General features: G+C 37.6%; 2 protein-coding genes across 5 annotated transcripts; both read left to right on the forward strand.

Moving 5' to 3' along the window:
- Window positions 1–11,683: 11,683 nt before the first annotated feature.
- LOC130976364 (F-box/kelch-repeat protein At3g06240-like) lies at window positions 11,684–13,465 on the forward strand. Its single transcript, XM_057901212.1, has 2 exons — window positions 11,684–12,949; window positions 13,101–13,465. The coding sequence occupies exons 1-2, from the start codon at window positions 11,784–11,786 to the stop codon at window positions 13,147–13,149; spliced, it is 1,215 nt and encodes a 404-aa protein (XP_057757195.1). The 5' UTR covers window positions 11,684–11,783; the 3' UTR covers window positions 13,150–13,465.
- A 3,361-nt stretch (window positions 13,466–16,826) lies between these two features.
- LOC130973549 (F-box/kelch-repeat protein At3g23880-like) lies at window positions 16,827–19,104 on the forward strand. Of its 4 annotated transcripts, none has more exons than XM_057898132.1 (3): window positions 16,827–18,096; window positions 18,248–18,314; window positions 18,869–19,104. In XM_057898132.1, exons 1-2 carry the CDS (start codon window positions 16,913–16,915, stop codon window positions 18,294–18,296), a joined length of 1,233 nt encoding a protein of 410 aa, XP_057754115.1. In that variant the 5' UTR covers window positions 16,827–16,912; the 3' UTR covers window positions 18,297–18,314; window positions 18,869–19,104. The 4 variants fall into 4 exon arrangements, with proteins under 4 accessions (XP_057754115.1, XP_057754117.1, XP_057754118.1 ...); XM_057898134.1 differs by having other exon boundaries at window positions 18,912–19,103; XM_057898135.1 differs by having other exon boundaries at window positions 18,902–19,097.
- Window positions 19,105–19,148: the final 44 nt, after the last annotated feature.

Consider the following 19,148-nt stretch of genomic DNA (forward strand, 5'->3'; position numbering starts at 1 on the left):
CTCGGGTTCGTAGTCGACTTATTTGGAGAAACATGGGTCTTATAAACCGACGTGATTTCACGACCTTTTGTTTCTGACAGTTACGTCAATTCAAGCGTCGTGTCCGTTGGGGAAGTATTGAGGGCTTTGGTAACGGTGCAATCTCATTAATGACTGCTCCGCTTTTACCATTATGTCCCTTAGCATGTTTATAAATACTTTCCCTCTCTTTCATTTTTCCGTTTCTGCAATCTTTCAAACTTCCTCTTTCTTTGTTCGTGCTGTGTTCATACGTACTATACTTTCGGGCTTCGGAGACTTCTGCTTCCTTATTTTCAGAAAGAGGTTAGTTTCTTTTCTCTTCTTTGCATGACTTGACTTTGTAGAGGGATTAGTTTTGTAGATTTTGCTTGGCTCTTTTTCTCCTCTCTAGAGACCTTTTTTTATTTTTTCTTTTTCTTTTTCCTTTTGTAGGTTTTCTTCGTTTACCTTTAGAGAAAGAAAATGGCCTCCGTAGATTGGGTTGACGTTACAGTTCTGGGGGAAGAGCCTTTGGTTGATGCGGAGTTTATTACTCACCTTCGCACCCATCATCGGCTCTGCACTTCGGAGGAAGATGAGCCTAAATACGAGTTGCTTGTTCCCGGTTTAGAGGACCGGGTTTGTCATGGGAGAGCCAACGAAACGGCCCCCCACTTCTTCTTTATGTATGAGTGCATGATCACCCGTCTGGGCGTCTTTCTGCCCTTTTCGGATTTTGAGATATCTGTTCTACAGCATTGTCGTGTTGCCCCTACCCAGCTTCATCCCAACTCCTGGGGTTTCTTAAAAATTTACCAATTTATTAGCCATGCTCTGGATTTCCCGACTACTCTGAAAATCTTTTTCCATCTTTTTCATATGACCAAGCCTTTTAGCGGGCTGAATAATAAACAACAATGGGTTTCCTTCCGAGCCATACAAGGTCGGAGGATTTTTACCCTTTTTGATGAATCTTTTCATGACTTTAAAAATTTCTTTTTCAAAGTGCAAGCTGTAGAGGGTCACCATCCCTTTTTCTTGGATGATAACTCTTTTCCTCGCTTTCCTTTATACTGGCTGGAGGCCACCCCTTGCGAGAAATATAGTTTAGATGATCTGGATGAGGTAGAAGCTGCCGTCGTGGGGTTCCTCCGAGAAGTGTGGGGGAGGGCCCCTTATTTGGATACTAAAAAATTTCTCCAAGGGTCTCCGACCTTTGTCCAATCTCAGCTAGGTAGTTATTTTATAGTATGCTGAATTCCCGACTTGTTATCCTAATATTCCGACTTGTTTGATTCTTTAGCTATTTGTTTTCCTTTTCATAAATGGCAAAGAAAAACGCTCAAGAATCTTTTCAAAGGGTCCAGGAGGCTAAAGCTAAGTCTCGCGCTCGATCTGGTGATGCCAGGGTTATCTCTCCTCCTCCTCCTCCTCGTAATGTTGGAACTCTTTCTAATCCTATGGTGATTTCTTCTTCAACTCCCTCTCAGCCGTCCTCCGTCGTCCGACCTTCTCCCGATCCCAAGAAGCGCAAGCTCTTAGAGTCTGGCTCTTCTGGGGAGGTTAAGGCGGATGCTCTTGCCTTCGTCCGAAAGAATATCTATCCTTATGCCCGTATAGGCATGGATGATATGTCTGTTCGGAGCCACCTTACCACCATGGTCGAGGAGAGCCTTAAGGCGGCGGGGGTTTGCGGCAAGCTCTTAGATATTTTTGATAGGGCTCCTCTCAACTCTTTAGGGGCGACCTCGAGGGTCGAGGAGCTGGAAGGGAGGCTCCGTGTATATGAAGAGCATGAGAGAGAGTTGAAGAAAGAAATTGCCAAGTTAAAGGAGGAGAGAGATACCCTTCGGGAGAAAGGGAAAGCTTTGCAGGCCCAATGTAACATGGAGACAGAATTGAGGAAGATGGCACAGGCCAGCTATCAAAGTCTATTCAAGGATCTTGTGTCCGTGAAAACCGACCTGTTTAATTCTCGGAGAGCATATGAGGAGTTAGAAGACTCTATTGCCGATGGCGCCGAGGAATCTTGGAGAATTTTTCTGGAGCAGGTCAGAGTTATTGCTCCTGACTTAGATCTGTCTCCTTTGCATCCTGATAAAGTTGTCATCGACGGCGCCATTGTGGATCCTCCTGCCCCCAAAATTGTTTCTGAATCAGAGTTGAAGACTCGGGGGCAGAGGATCATTGAGTCTCCTCCTCGCTCCAAAGATGCTCCGAGTACTTCAACTGTTCCTCCGACTTCCTCTTCTTCTCCTATGGGTGCTCCTCTTTCTGGTCCCGGCGGTGCTCCTCCTGACTCTAGTGGTGATGTGAAAAAGTGATCTAATGATTTTTAGCTATTTGGGGTCCGGCTTGTGGTTCCCCATTTTCGAACTTTTTTATTTATTCTGTGCAGTTCTAACAATCTCTTTTGGCCTTTTAAGGCCGTAAACAAAATATTTTGCTAAATGCCCTTTTTTGGATAAGGGTTAAAAAAAGTGAATGCCCTTTTTTGGATAAGGGTTTAAGTTACCTTATGCGTGTATGCTTTTTTGATATTTCAAAAACCCTTTTGATCTTTCTGAAAACCTTTTCTCTGGCTTGTCTTGCTTTTTCGAGCCTTTTAGCTTGAGGGCTTTTATGCAGCCTTCAATCCTAGGTTTTTCAATCTCTTTTTGTTACCCTTTATACTCAACTTTGTTTTAGTGAGTTTTTATGACTTAGGTTATTTTTGCGATGCGTTTTTCTTCTACTCGGAATACTTCCGAGTTCGTTTTACTCGGATTCTCATCTCGACTTAAGAGTCGGATTGTTCCCGAGTTTTTACGATCAACTCATATAACCTCTTTACGCCGACTTGTACCTCGTCGTTTTATCCTGACGACCATCTAGGTCGGTTCATGGGATTTTCACGTTTTGTCGAGCTTAAGTCGGCGCGTTTCGTAGAAAAACTTAGAAAAATAAAGAAGGATATTATAAGAGATATTGTAAATGAAAAAGATCTTTATTAATTGGGAAGGTACCTTCTTGCTACTAAGGGTCTTGATAGCCTATTTTCCCTTAGCCTCTACTATGATGCCTCGTTAAAAACCCTTCTCCAGAAAAAACCCTTTTGGGAAAAAATCATGAAGTTGGGAAAAGAGTACATCAGGGAGTAGAGTTCGCTTTTAACTGTAGTACCTTTTCATGTTACAAGCATGCCACGACCTTGGTAGCTCAGTTCCGCTTAGGTCGGTTACTTTATAATAATCTTTCCCTAATACTTCTTTGATTTTGTATGGTCCCTTCCAATTTGCGGCGAGCTTTCCTTCTCCTGATTTGTTGACTCCAATGTCGTTTCTGATTAGGACCAAGTCGTCCGATGCAAACGTTCTTCGAATGACTTTCTTGTTGTACCTAGCAATAATCCTTTGTTTCAATGCCGCTTCTTTTATCTGGGCACCTTCTCGGACCTCGGGGAGCAAGTCGAGCTCCTCTTTGTGTCCCCGTACATTTCCGACCTCGTCGTGGAGAATTACCCTTGGGCTTTGCTCATTGATTTCTATCGGAATCATGGCTTCGACACCGTAGACTAGTCGGAAAGGTGTTTCTCCTGTGGCGGATTGGGGGGTTGTCCTATAAGCCCATAACACTTGAGGGAGCTCTTCAGCCCAAGCTCCCTTTGCTTCCTGTAGTCTCTTCTTTAGTCCTGCCAGTATGACTTTGTTGGCTGCCTCGGCTTGCCCATTGGCTTGTGGGTGTTCCACCGAGGTGAACTGATGCTTGATTTTCATACTGGCTACTAGACTTCTGAAGGTGGCATCGGTAAATTGGGTGCCATTGTCTGTAGTTATGGAATAAGGTATTCCATATCTTGTGATGATGTTTTTGTAGAGGAACCTGCGACTTCTTTGAGCGGTGATAGTGGCTAATGGTTCTGCTTCTATCCACTTTGTGAAGTAATCTATTCCCACGATCAAGTATTTGACTTGTCCTGGTGCTTGGGGAAAAGGACCTAACAAATCCATTCCCCATTTTGCAAAAGGCCAGGGAGAAGTGATACTGATGAGCTCTTCTGGTGGAGCTACGTGGAAATTTGCATGCATCTGACATGGTTGGCATTTTTTCACAAAGTCTGTGGCATCTCTTTGCAAGGTCGGCCAATAGAATCCTGCTCGGATTACTTTTCTGGCGAGCGACCTTGCTCCGAGATGGTTTCCGCAGATCCCACTATGCACTTCCTCCAACACCTCGGCGGTTTTTGAGGTCGGTACGCACTTTAACAATGGTGTTGATATCCCTCTTCTGTAGAGGACGTTTCTCACCAAAGTGTAATGTTGTGCTTCTCTTCGGATCTTTTTAGCTTCTTTCTCCTCTTTAGGGAGGATGTCGAATTTCAGGTATTCGACTAAGGGATTCATCCATCCGAGGTTTAAGCCGACTACCTCAAGTACTTCTTGCTTATCTTCTGTTTTTGCTACCGATGGCTCTTGGAGGGTTTCTTGAATCAGGCTTCTGTTGTTTCCTCCTGGTTTGGTACTTGCTAACTTGGATAGGGCATCTGCTCTGCTATTAAGATCCTGAGTTATGTGTTTGACCTCGGTTTCTGTAAAGCGCCCAAGGTGCTCCAAGGTTTTTTCCAAGTACCTCTTCATATTAGGGTCCTTTGCCTGATACTCTCCGCTTATTTGGGAGGTCACCACCTGTGAGTCGCTGTATATCATCACCTTTGTAGCACCGACTTCTTCGGCCAACTTTAATCCGGCGATCAAGGCTTCATATTCTGCCTGATTATTTGAAGCCGGAAATTCAAATTTTAAGGAAACCTCTATCTGGGTTCCTCTTTCATCTACCAATATTATGCCTGCGCCGCTCCCTGTTTTGTTGGAGGATCCGTCTACATAGAGTTCCCATGTAGTCGGCTTTTCCTCTTGATCCCCTGCGTATTCTGCCACAAAGTCGGCGAGGCATTGGGCTTTGATTGCTGTCCGAGTTTCATATCTCAAATCGAACTCGGAAAGCTCTATCGCCCATTGAACCATTCTCCCTGCAACATCCGTCTTTTGGAGGATTTGCTTCATGGGTTGGTTTGTGCGGACTCTTATTGTGTGAGCCTGAAAGTAAGGTCGTAGCCTTCGTGAGGCTATTACTAAGGAGTAGGCAAATTTTTCTAGCTTATGGTACCTTAGTTCAGGGCCTTGTAGGACCTTACTGATGAAGTAGACCGGGTGTTGTCCGACCTCGTCTTCTTTTATCAGGGCTGATGAGACAGCCCTGTTTGCCACAGATAGGTATAGAACGAGGTCTTTCCCCGGTGCTGGTCGGGTTAAGATAGGAGGTTGGCTTAAGAACTTTTTGAACTCTTGGAACGCCTCCTTGCATTCCGGAGTCCATTCGAATTGGCATCCCTTCCTTAATAAGGAAAATAGTGGAAGGGATTTTAGTGCCGATCCTGCCAAAAATCTGGAGAGGGCTGCAAGTCGGCCATTGAGCTGCTGAACCTCTCTCAAACAAGTCGGGCTTTTCATTTCTAGGATGGCTCTGCATTTATCGGGATTGGCCTCAATCCCTCTTTGTGTTAGCATGAATCCTAGAAATTTTCCTGCTTCGACCGCGAAGGCGCACTTTGCAGGATTCAGTCTCATCCCATGCGACCTTATGGTGTCAAAGACTTGTGAGAGGTCGGTTAAGAGGTCGACTTCTTCCTTGGTTTTTACTAGCATGTCGTCGACGTATACTTCCATCAAGCTCCCTAGGTGGGGGGAAAACACTTTATTCATCAACCTTTGGTATGTGGCTCCTGCATTCTTTAATCCGAATGGCATGACCACGTAGCAATAGTTTGCTCTCGGTGTGATGAAAGATGTTTTCTCCTGGTCGGGCTCGTACATCGGGATTTGGTTATATCCCGAGTAGGCGTCCATGAATGATAAGTATTGGTACCCCGAGCTGGAGTCCACTAGGGTATCAATACTTGGTAAGGGATAAGGGTCCTTAGGACATGCCTTATTTAAGTCGGTATAGTCGACGCACATTCTCCATTTACCATTCTGTTTTTTGACTAGCACTACATTGGCTAGCCATGTTGGATACTTGACCTCTCTTATAAAGCCGGCTTCCAAGAGCGCCTGTACTTGCTCTTCTACTATTAGGGCTCGTTCCGTGCCGAGCTTGCGTCTTCTTTGTTGTACAGGTTGGGACCCTGGGTAGACCGAGAGCCTGTGGGACATGAGCTCGGGATCAATCCCGGGCATGTCGGAGGCTTTCCATGCAAAGAGGTCGGAATTGTTTTTTAGGAGTTCAGCCAGCCCTTGCTTTAGGGTTTCCCTTAGGTTGGCTCCTATGTAAGTGTTTTTTCCTTCCTCTTTACCAATCTGTATCTCCTCGGTCTTTCCTCCCGGTTGTGGACGCAGCTCTTCTCTGGCCCTTGTGCCGCCGAGCTCTATGGTGTGGACTTCTTTGCCCTTTCCTCTCAGATTTAGGCTTTCGTTGTAGCATTTTCTTGCCAATTTTTTATCTCCCCTCACCGTTGCTATTCCCGCTGGGGTCGGGAATTTCATGCAAAGGTGGGGAGTGGATACCACTGCTCCGAGGCGATTAAGGGTAGTCCTGCCAATTAAGGCATTATAGGCTGACCATTCATCAATGACTATGAAGTCTATACTCAGAGTCCTTGATCTTTCCCCCTTTCCAAAAGTGGTGTGAAGGGGCAAGAATCCCAGTGGTTTTATTGGCGTGTCCCCTAATCCATATAGGGTATCGGGGTAGGCCCTCAACTCTTTTTCATCTAACCCTAGCTTGTCGAAAGCGGGCTTGAAAAGGATGTCCGCCGAGCTTCCTTGGTCTACTAGGGTTCTGTGGAGATGGGCGTTGGCTAGGATCATAGTTATCACCACGGGATCGTCGTGCCCGGGGATTATCCCTTGCCCATCTTCTTTTGTGAACGAAATAGTGGGGAGGTCGGGTGACTCTTCCCCGACTTGATAGACTCTTTTGAGATGTCTTTTGCGAGAGGATTTAGTGAGCCCCCTCCCGTAAATCCTCCTGAGATCATATGAATATGTCTCTCTGGAGTCTGCGGCGGTGGATCTCTTCTATCCATGTCATCTCGCTTTCTCTTTCCATGACTGTCCGACCTTTCCATGAGATATCTATCAAGCCGACCTTCTCTAGCCAGCATTTCTATCACATTCTTAAGGTCGTAACAGTCATTAGTGGAGTGACCATATATCTTATGGTACTCGCAATAATCGCTGCGGCTCCCCCCTTTTTTATTTTTAATAGGTCTAGGGGGTGGCAGCCTTTCAGTGTGGCAAATCTCTCTGTATACATCCACTATAGAAGTTTTTAGAGGAGTATAAGAGTGATATTTCCTGGGCCTCTCGAGACCGAGTTCTTCCTTTTTCTTGGCTTCCCTTTCCCTCTCCTTAGATGAGGGAGGGGGTCCAGGTTGCCAACTCAGGTCCCTTAGTTTGGCATTCTCTTCCATATTGATGTACTTTTCAGCCCTTTCTTGTACATCACTTAGAGAAACGGGGTGCCTTTTAGATATGGACTGCGAGAAGGGACCTTCTCTGAGCCCATTGACTAGCCCCATTATGACTGCCTCTGTGGGCAGGTCTTGGATCTCCAAACATGCTTTGTTGAACCTTTCCATGTAGGCTCGTAAGGACTCTCCGACCTCCTGTTTTATTCCCAGGAGACTCGGTGCATGTTTTACCTTGTCTTTCTGAATTGAGAACCTCATCAAAAACTTCCTTGAGAGGTCTTCGAAGCTAGTGATTGATCTCGGGGGAAGGCTATCGAACCACTTCATCGCCGCTTTTGATAAAGTGGTCGGGAAAGCTTTGCATCGAGTAGCGTCGGAGGCATCAGCTAGATACATCCGACTTTTGAAGTTGCTTAGATGGTGCTTTGGATCCGTGGTTCCATCATAGAGGTCCATATCAGGGCTTTTGAAGTTTCTCGGAACTTTTGCCCTCATTATGTCCTCGCTGAAAGGATCTTCTCCGCCCGAGAGTTGTTCTTCTTGTTCGTCGCGGGAGTTGTGACTCTTGAGGGAAGATTCTAGCTGTAAGAGTTTTCTTTCTAACTCTTTTCGCCGTTCCATATCCTCTTTGAGGTACTTTTCTGTTTCCTTTTGCTTCTCCCGCTCCTGCTCCAATTGTTCCAGGCGGCTGTGGACTAATCCCATTAGTTCAGCTACGTGGGATGGTCCACCTTTTTCTGAGTCGCGCCCATCTGAGGAATTTACCTTCGGGTTCTTCACTCCGGAGGTGCCTTCCCTATGCTGATTATTAGCTTCCTGATGTAGGGCTAGATCCGCATTGTTATTACTCATGTCCAGATTCTCTTGTTCGGAATCCGTTTCCACATGGCCTTTTTCATGGGATCTGTCCGCCATCAATGGATGATCTCTCGGGTCCCCGGCAACGGCGCCAATGTTACGGTGGGTAACCGGAGATAAATAAGATGGATGGCGTTGGGTGGCCCAAATGTATGAAGGAGGAGGACTCCAGATGGATCTGCAACTCGGGAGGCTCCGTCCGACTTGTGCTCGTGAGTGAATGGGGGGTGGTACCTGCAAAGACACTCCGATGCCTAAGTTAGCAAGAGTGTGAGCAGGTCTAGAGAGTATTGGGCTTAGAGATACCTGAGGGGTGTCAGTGTATTTATAGTGGTGAGCCAATAACCACCGTTGGAGTAGTGCCGTATCTTTAGGGTGTTAACCGCCCCCATTATCTTGGGGAGGTTAAGATATGGCTTTATGAAGCGGTTAGAGAGATTTTAGGGGCGGTTACTCATTTGAATGAGTGTTTATCTGCCAGCTAATCTCATATCTGACTTCTTCAGACCAAGTCGTGGTTGACACCGACTTCTTAAGTGGAGGGCGGTGCTTAGGTAGGCTTAATCCTTCGGATTAGGCCTTTTATTTAGACCTGGGCCTTTGATATTGGGCCAGGGTATGAACAGATACCTAGTTATATTGATAGCAATACATACTTACTAAGAAAAATCTCATGAGACTTTGGAGACATAATTTAAAAAATATTTGAACGTCTAACTTTATTCCAATACATAAAGTAATTATTATTATTATTATTATTATTATTATTATTATTATTATTATTATGTAGGCAGAAAGGAAAAAACTGAAATCAAACACCTGTATAGAAGAAAACTAGTGACAAAATTACAAATGCACATAGTAGAAGAAAGTTAAATGGACAATCAAATCTAATAATACTAGATACAATTCTCAAAAGATATTGTATGTAATAAGTTATTTACACTATTTAGATGTCTCTGAATTTTAAGTGTTCATATACAAAGTAAAGGAAAATCATCATCATCATATCGTCATCATATGACAAAACAAACTAACAAACCAAAAAACAAATAAATTTTCATGAAGCTACATATCTTCTAGCTAAGTTTGTCGACCAAACATTTTAGTTACAATTAGAATCATGTTCTCTAAATTGGTGCCCCCTTAAATCTCTTTTCAGTTTGGCACTTTTCAGATTGGTCTTGATTCGTATCTGTAAGAAAAAAGCAGTTCAAAGCATCATCCATATATTAGACATTGTAAAAGTAAAAATATCATAAAAATAAAAAAAATATTTGTTTTTAGAATGTTACAATTTATATATTTTTTTAAAAGATTTTTTTTAAAAAAATATTTTTTACATAATAAATGAATAAAAAGTACTTTTATTTTATTTTATTTAAACGTAATTAATAAATAAAAAGATCTTTTTATATAAGATATCCAAACATAAAATTATTTTTATTTTTATAAAAAAAATCTTTTAAAAAATAAAAGATATTTTTCAAAAGTGACATCCAAACAAATCCTAAAAAATGAAAAACAACTTAGTATTCAGTCGGAATCTAAAACACCACTTTAGAAATGGTGGATACTATCATGAAAATTTTATAAGTGCTTGTTTGAGAATCATTATCTTGATAAAAAAATATATTTTTTTAATGAATTTTTTTTTATTTTTTAGCATGGCAAATTTCTAGTAGTAAAAGTAAAAGCACTAGAAAAATAAAAAAAAAATTTCTTTTTTGAGAAGCTGTAATTTACATCTTTTTTTAAAAGATCTTTTTTCCTTAAAAAAATATTTTTCATATAATAAATAAACAAAAAAATACTTTTATATTGTTATACCCAAACATAATTGATAAATAAAAAGATCTTTTTACATGAGATACCCAAACATAAAATTACTTTTACTTTTTCATAAGATCTTAAAAAAAAAGACAACTAAAAAAAGATCTTTTCTCAGGGCTTGTTTGGGTGATCTTCTAAAAAAAGATATTTTTTTGAGTTATCTTTTTTTAAAAGATTTTATGAAAAAGTAAAAGTAATTTTATATTTGTGTATCTCATTTAAAAAGATCTTTATATCTATCAATTATGTTTGGATATAACAATATAAAAATATTTTTTTGTTTATTTATTATATGAAAAACATCTTTTTTTTTTAATTAAAAAAGATCTTTTAAAAAAAGATATAAATTACAGCTTCTAAAAAAAAGATGTTTTTCTGATTTTTCTAGTGCTTTTACTTTTACTATTCGAAATTTGCCAAACACACTAAAAAATAAAAAAAGATCTTTTTTTATTGAAAAAGATCTTTCTTTATCAAAATAATGACACCCAAACAAACACTTAGAACCTCACACAAATAAACCCTAATTGTCTTCATATAAAAATATTTTTTTTGACTTTTGAATGATAGATTATATGATTAGATTCTAATATGTTCTAAAAGTGTTATCTTTGTTTAAAATATGACTAAATAAATAAATCACAGTTTTTAACAAAACATTTTCATAAAAAAATATTTTTGTCATCTTCATTTTGGTAATGGCCTTAAAAAATTACCCTAATTTTAGGGCTGGAAGTGAGTCAAACCAGCTCATGAGCTAGCTCGAGCTCGACTCGTTAATAGCTCGATAAGCTAAGCTCGTGAGCTAGTGAGCCAAGCTTGAGCTTGGAATTGAGCTCATAATTTAAATGAGCCGAGCTTGAGCTTGGATAAGTTCAGCTCATTAGCTCGTGAGCTGACTCGATTATATATATATATATATATATATATATATATACACATATCCTATATGCATTTAATCTATACTTTTAATATTATATATATACGTATGAAATAGTACTATATAATTATATACATTAATGATCTTAATTATTTAAAATTTTATATTTAGTTTTTACATATATTTTGATATATTTTGATGTAGGACATAAATAAAAAATTTATAATTTAATGATAGATAATAATATATAAAATTGATCTTTTTAAATATTTTATAAAATATATAAGTTATAATTTATTGATATAGAATTATAGATTATGTATTAATGTTTCTATTATTTGAGCCAGTTCGTGAGCTCAAGCCAACTCGTGAGCTTTCGGTGAGCCGAGCTTGAATTTAAGAAATAGGCTCGATTATTAATAAGTCAAGCCGTGAGCCAAGCTCAATTTTTGTGAGCCGAGCTTGAGCTTGGTTTAGCTCGGCTCAGCTCGACTCACTTCCAGCCCTACCTAATTTTGTAACTTCGTATAATTTTGGGTTATAATAGTAAGAGTAAAATGGAAAATAAAAATCGACGTCAGACTCTCATATCCCCTGTATATTGTTGCATATAACTATGCTAAATCCCCAAAATAAACAGACTACCCAAATTTTGACTTTTTGAATCTCAGTTTCAGTTTAACTTCTACCTTCTTTTTTGTCTTTATTTTGAGTCATTGAATTGATTCATTCAAGGTTGAAGCTAAGTGGTGCGATCCAACAATGGAGCAAAACAACAACAGCAGCAAAAGCATCAACGACATGCTCCCTCCAGAATTGATAACTCAAATCTTATTGAGACTTTCTGTCAAACACCTTGGGCGCGTCAAGAGTGTTTCCAAGTTTTGGAACAATCTCATCTCCAACCCCAATTTCGCAAAATCTCATTTTGAACTCTCTCTGGCACCCACCCATAGATGTATCTTCATCCCAGAAGTTACAATGGATCATCGATCCATTGACCTCGATGCACTATCCCATGCTACTTATGCTGACGCTGCCGCTGCTACAATAACAAAGATTTCTCCTTCTCCTGCTGCTGCTGATAACGATTCTGATCCTGATTATGATGATCACATCGTTCTTGGATCATGTCGAGGATTCATAGCTTTATACCAATACCCACACTCTTTCGTCATATGGAACCCGTTAACCGGATCCCACAGAATTATTTCATGCCATCATATTGCGAAAATTTCCGATATGGCTACTAATTGTTATTACTCCTTTGGCGGCCAGCTTCTCTTTGGATTTGGGTACGACGCAACCAGAGATGATTACTTGGTAGTTTTAGCTTGGAAGGATGAAAAGAAGAATCAAGAAGGCCACTTTGATTTCTTCTCCTTGAGGTCCAATTCTTGGAGTAGTTTTAAGGAGGATGTTATTATTCCAGACCAACTAAAGAGGAGGAAAAAGTGGGCACACTCGGTGTTCTTTAACGGGGCTATTCATTGGTTGAATCATGATGGTGATTATGATGCTATTGTTACTATTCTTGTCTTTGATACTAGCAAAAGGAAGGGTTTTTTGGAGATTCCTGTGCCAGAACAAGTAGGAAGGTATCTCCCTTGCCATCTGACAGTACTGGGAGGGTGTTTAGCCTTGAATTATGAAAAAAATGATGATGATTATGATAAATCTGTGATATGGGTGATGAAAGAGTATAATGTGCAGTCTTCTTGGACTTCCTATGAGATTCCTAGCAGTTACTTTGAGGATGGCGATTTTATAAGATTCGATGAATCATATGGAATGTCGAAATATAATGTTAGAGGAGAGCTGCTCCTGCGTTTTGATCACCTTTGTGATCAGATTGGGTACGTTTCGTATACTGTTTATACAGAGAGTCTCTTGATACTGCCTAATGATGGCTCTGAGGAGAAAGAAGGGTATGTAACATTGGTCTTTCATGCTTTCCTTTGTGCCATTTTAGCCCTGCTAATTTCGCTATATGCCATTATGATGGATGAAGTGTTTTGATAAATCCATGTCTACTACAGTGTCTTTACCAGTTTACTCATAAACTGATATTTTCTGCAGGAGTTCATCAGTTAAAGGGACTGAAGAGAGCACCAACTTAGCCACTTGATTGTTGTTTTAAGCTAAGGTAAAGTGGAAGGAGTTTCAAGAAACTTTTGTATATATTGTTTTTGAGTTTGCTTTGAAAATGAGTTTCATTCCATATATGAATGTTGGAAACTCAAGGACATATAGACAATTAAAATCGTGCAAGTCATGTATTACATGCAGTATCTTTTGTGAATATGCAATAGTAGTACTACTAATAGTTCTTAAGTCTGCTTTAATTTTCTTTCTCTTCTGCTATACATGCATGATGAATGTAGCTTTCCGATTTTCATTTTGCATTGAGATCTCTATTAAGTCAATACATATATTATGTCACAATGATTGGTATATATGCTGTGTAGAACCATGTATATATTATATAATATCATGTTACTATTTGTTAGGTGTTTTAATTCTTGATATGGATATATGATGAATTCTAAAATGTTCGTTAATGGACAATATATACAAAGATGCTATTTAGTCTTTTTTTATCTCCGCGCTTTTTCGGTCTAGAATCTTTTTACAGAGTATGAAAATTTTGTTATAGAACACAAGTTTTTACACTTTTTTATATAGTATATAAACTTATGAATATAGTATAGTACAAAATTTTTTTCATATAACACAAAAATAAGGAGAAATCGGTGGTGGCAACGACGACAAGAGACAGCGGCAGCGAGGATGACAACAACGCTGAAGAAAGAAGCGAGCAGAAGGAGATGACAAGGAGGAGGAAGAGGAAGAATAAGAATAAACAATAACAACACGTTTGGAGGACATGAATTAAAAAACGTTTGGACGTCTAACTTTATTCCAATTCATAAAGTAATCATTATTATTATTATTATTATGATGAGTAGGTAGAAAGGAAAAAACTGAAATCAAACACTTGTAGAAGAAAACTAGTGACAAAATTATAAGGATTAATCTCTACATACAAGTATTTTACACTTACAAGCTTTACAAGTCTGAAGATAACGCGTTGCTTATGTTAGGTGCCTCTATAACAAGACTTTTAAATTAATCCAAATCAATTAACACAAATATATAACTTCCATTTGCCTTTTCATTCGTTGTTTTACTTGCGTTTATTACTGGTTTCTTCTTCGTCATTTACGTGCGTTTCTCTCTCTATATTCTTGCTTCGTTTTTTTCAATTTTCATAGTTTTTGAAATCAAGTTTTGAAATCAAGTTTTGAAGATAATAGAACTTTAGAAATACACCCAAACGATTACAGAAATACACCCAAAAGATTACAGAAATACACCCAAACGGTTACAGAAAGGATTATAGAAATACACCCCCTAACGGTTATAGAAATACACCCAAAGAATTACAGAAATACACCCAAAGGATTTAAGAAATACACCAAAACATGGGGGAGACAGTATATTTCTTCTTAAAATCTTTTAATGTTTTGTTGGTTAAGGATGAGATACATAGCAGAGACAGTCTAGAAAAAAAATCTTGAAGAATAGTAAAACAGTACCTTGAATAATGTTTCTTCGTTTTTCTGGTGATTTTTGATAGAGATTTGTATCTTTTTCTTCTTGATTTCTTCTACTCTTTGCGAGGAGTTGAAATGTTTCTGCAAAATCGTAGTTTGTTTTAAATATCGCTTGAATCTTGACAATTTGCGTTTTGATTGAGGAAGAAGAGAAAGAGTGCGACATAATAAACGTGTTGTGGAAGGATGATTAAGACGCTCGACGCTCGATTCTAAAAGAATGGTGGCCGTGTTTTTTCTAAATGCACATAGTAGAAAAAAGTTAAATGGACAATCAAATCTAATAATACTAGATACAATTCTCAAAAGATATTGTATATAATAAGCTATTTACACTATCTAGATGTCTCTGAATTTTAAGTGTTCATATTCAAAGTAAACGAAAATCATCATCATCATATCGTCATCATATGACAAAACAAACTCACAAACCAAAAAACAGATAAAGTTTCATGAAGCTACACATCTTCCAGCTAAGTTTGTCGACCAAACATTTTAGTTACAATTGGAATCATGTTCTCCAAATTGGTGCCCTCTTAAATCTCTTTCCAGTTTGGCACTTTTTAGATTGGTCTTGATTCGTATCTGTAAGAAGAAAACAGTTCAAAACATCATCCATATATTAGACATGGTAAAAGTAAAAGTATTGGGGAAAAAATATCTTTTTTGAAAAAGTTACAATTTATATATTTTTTGAAAGGTTTAAAAAAAATATTTTTTATATAATAAATGAACAAAAAATACTTTTATTCTTATTTTATTCAAACATAATTGATAAATAATTTTTTTTTATATATATCCAAACATAAAATTATTTTTATTTTTGCAAAAGATATTTTTTAAAAAATAAAAAATATTTTTTGAAAGTGGCATCTAAACAAATCCTAAAAAATGAAAAATAACATTAGTATACAGACAGGATCTAAAAGACCACTTAAAAAATGGTAGATACTATTAGTGGCGGAGTTTAAAACAAAATTTTGGGGGAGGGGCAAATAGAGAATAATTGTCAAGATATTTTCTATATAAACCCGTTTAAAATAAGCTCGTCTAACCTCATCTCTCTAATTTGGGTGATATTGTCAAATTTGAAGCCGTTTTTCAGGTCCCATTCTAAAGAATTAAGGTCAAAATCATTAGATGCAACTTTTTGAACTTTGAAGGTTGTATCTCACTTTCTTTGTGATTCATTAAAGTAGAAGAACGTGTTGATATTGTAAAAGTTATATGTTATCCTTTTTAAATATTAGCATTCCTCTTAAAAATTCATCAATTTTTTTTATTTTTCATGATTATTTTATATAAAAATTTGAATATATATCCTGTAAAATATGTACAAAAGAAATTAGAAAGATAAATATTAAAATTTATAATATTTATTAAATTTTTTTTATCAATTTATACAAATATAATAATATCAATACTTATTGAATATTCAAATATTTTTTATCATATATAAAATTAAATTAAATAAATAATAAAATATAAAATAATATTAAATTAAATAAATAAAAATATTTAATTTTTTATATTTGAACTCAAAGGTAGAAGGAGTGTTGCTTATTGAATAGAGAGCTGCAAAATGCGAATACACTCAATTTAATCCAAATCCAACATGTTTTGAATGTTTAAAACTAAAAACTATTATGCAATAAAAGCAAAAGATAAAAATTAAACTTAGACACTTTTAGTCATAGTAAAGTATTTGACCTAACAAAACTATTTTTTTTTTTTAAAAAGTACTACTAATTTTTTTTTATAAAAAGTTTGGAGGACTATAGCACCCCGTTGTTTCAACTAAGTTCCACCCTTAGATACTACCATGAAGACTTTATAATTGTCTTCATATAAAAATATTTTCTTTTGACCTTTAGACGATGAATTGTAGAGTTAGATTTTGATATATTCTAAAAGTGTTGTCTTTTGTTTAAAGTGTGGCTAAATAAATAAATTAAATTTTTTAACAAAACATTTTTATAAAAAAATATTTTTGCCATTTTTATTTGAATAGTTACCTTAAAAATTTAACCTAATTTTGTAACTTCTATAATTTTGGGTTATGATAGTAAGAGTAAATTAGAAAAAAAAAAATCGACGTCAGACTCTCATATCCCTTGTATATTGTTGCATATAAGTATATAACTATGCTGAATCCCATAAAAAAAGACTACCCAAATTTTGACTTCTTGAATCTCAGTTTCAGTTTAACTTGGAGACATCTACCTTCTTTTTTGTCTCTATTTTGAGTCTTAGAATTGATTCATTCAACATTGAATGGAGCAAAACAACAACAGCAGCAAAAGCATCAACGACATGCTCCCTCCAGAATTGATAACTCAAATCTTATTGAGACTTTCTGTCAAACACCTTGGGCGCGTCAAGAGTGTTTCCAAGTTTTGGAACAATCTCATCTCCAACCCCAATTTCGCAAAATCTCATTTTGAACTCTCTCTGGCACCCACCCATAGATGTATCTTCATCCCAGAAGTTACAATGGATCATCGATCCATTGACCTCGATGCACTATCCCATGCTACTTATGCTGACGCTGCCGCTGCTACAATAACAAAGATTTCTCCTTCTCCTGCTGCTGCTGATAACGATTCTGATCCTGATTATGATGATCACATCGTTCTTGGATCATGTCGAGGATTCATAGCTTTATACCAATACCCACACTCTTTCGTCATATGGAACCCGTTAACCGGATCCCACAGAATTATTTCATGCCATCATATTGCGAAAATTTCCGATATGGCTACTAATTGTTATTACTCCTTTGGCGGCCAGCTTCTCTTTGGATTTGGGTACGACGCAACCAGAGATGATTACTTGGTAGTTTTAGCTTGGAAGGATGAAAAGAAGAATCAAGAAGGCCACTTTGATTTCTTCTCCTTGAGGTCCAATTCTTGGAGTAGTTTTAAGGAGGATGTTATTATTCCAGACCAACTAAAGAGGAGGAAAAAGTGGGCACACTCGATGTTCTTTAAGGGGGCTATTCATTGGTTGAATCATGATGGTGATTATGATGCTATTGCTACTATTCTTGTCTTTGATACTAGCAAAGGGAAGGGTTTTTTGGAGATTGCTGTGCCAGAACAAGTAGGAAGGTATTACCCTTGCCATCTGACCGTATTGGGAGGGTGTTTAGCCTTGTATTATGATAAAGACGATGATGATTATGATAAATCTGTGATATGGGTGATGAAAGAGTATAATGTGCAGTCTTCTTGGACTTCCTATGAGATTCCTAGCAGTTACTCTGAGCCTGTGTGCTTGTCTGAGGATGGCGATTTTATAGGATTCGATGAATCACCTGGAATGTCGAAATATAATGTTAGAGGAGAGCTGCTCATGCGTTTTGATCGTTCTTGTAATCAGATTGGGTACGTTTCGTATAGTGTTTATACAGAGAGTCTCTTGATACTGCCTAATGATGGCTCTGAGGAGAAAGAAGGGTATGTAACATTGTTCTTTCATGCTTTGCTTTGTGCCATTTTAGCCGTGCTAATTTCGCTATATGCCATTATGATGGATGAAGTGTTTTGATAAATCCATGTCTACTATAGTGACTTTACCAGTTTACTCATAAACTGATATTTTCTGCAGGAGTTCATCAGTTAAAGGGACTGAAGAGAGCACCAACTTAGCCACTTGATTGTTGTTTTAAGCTGAGGTAAAAAAGTGGAAGGAGTTTCAAGAAACTTTTGTATATTTGTTTTTGAGTTTGCTTTGAAAATGAGTTTCATTCCATATATGAATGTTGGAAACTCAAGGACATATAGACAATTCAAATGGTGCAAGTCATGTATTACATGCAGTATCTTTTGTGAATATGCAATAATAGTACTACTAATAGTTCTTAAGTCTGCCTTAATTTTCTTTTTCTTCTGCTATACATGCATGATGAATGTAGCTTTCCGATTTTCATTTTGCATTGAGATCTCTATTAAGTCAATACATATTATTACACAATGATTGGTATATATGCTGTGTAGAATCATGTATATATTATATAATATCATGTTACTATTTGTTAGGTGTTTTAATTCTTGATATGGATATATGATGAATTCTAAATGGACAATATACACAAAGATGCTATTTAGTGTTTTTCTATCTCCGCGCTTTTTCAGTCTAGAATCTTTGTACAGAGTATGGAAATTTTGTTATAGAACACAAGTTTTACACTATTTGTATATAGTATATAAACTTATGAATATAGTATAGTACAAAAATTTTTTCATGTAACACAAAAATAAGGAGAAGGCAGTGGTGGCAGCGACGACAATGACAGCGGCAGCGAGGATGACAACAACACTGAAGAAAGAAGCGCGCAGAAGGAGATGACGAAGGAGGAGGAAGAGGAAGAGGAAGAATAAGCAACAACAACGCGTACTTACTAAGAAGAATCCTGCGAGACTTGTTTGGAGACATGATTTAAAAAACCTTTGGACATCTAATTTTATTCCAATACATAAAGTAATTATTATTATTATTATTATTATTA

The sequence above is a fragment of the Arachis stenosperma genome, chromosome 4 (assembly GCF_014773155.1).
Source record: "Arachis stenosperma cultivar V10309 chromosome 4, arast.V10309.gnm1.PFL2, whole genome shotgun sequence".
Lineage (NCBI taxonomy): Eukaryota > Viridiplantae > Streptophyta > Magnoliopsida > Fabales > Fabaceae > Arachis > Arachis stenosperma.

Excerpts from the sequence above, each read along its gene's own strand:
- LOC130976364 (XM_057901212.1), top strand. The coding sequence starts at position 11,784 with ATGGAGCAAAACAACAACAGCAGCAAAAGCATCAACGACATGCTCCCT. Across the intron at positions 12,950-13,100 it reads GGCTCTGAGGAGAAAGAAGG|GAGTTCATCAGTTAAAGGGA; the intron begins GTATGTAACATT and ends TATTTTCTGCAG.
- LOC130973549 (XM_057898132.1), top strand. The coding sequence starts at position 16,913 with ATGGAGCAAAACAACAACAGCAGCAAAAGCATCAACGACATGCTCCCT. Across the intron at positions 18,097-18,247 it reads GGCTCTGAGGAGAAAGAAGG|GAGTTCATCAGTTAAAGGGA; the intron begins GTATGTAACATT and ends TATTTTCTGCAG.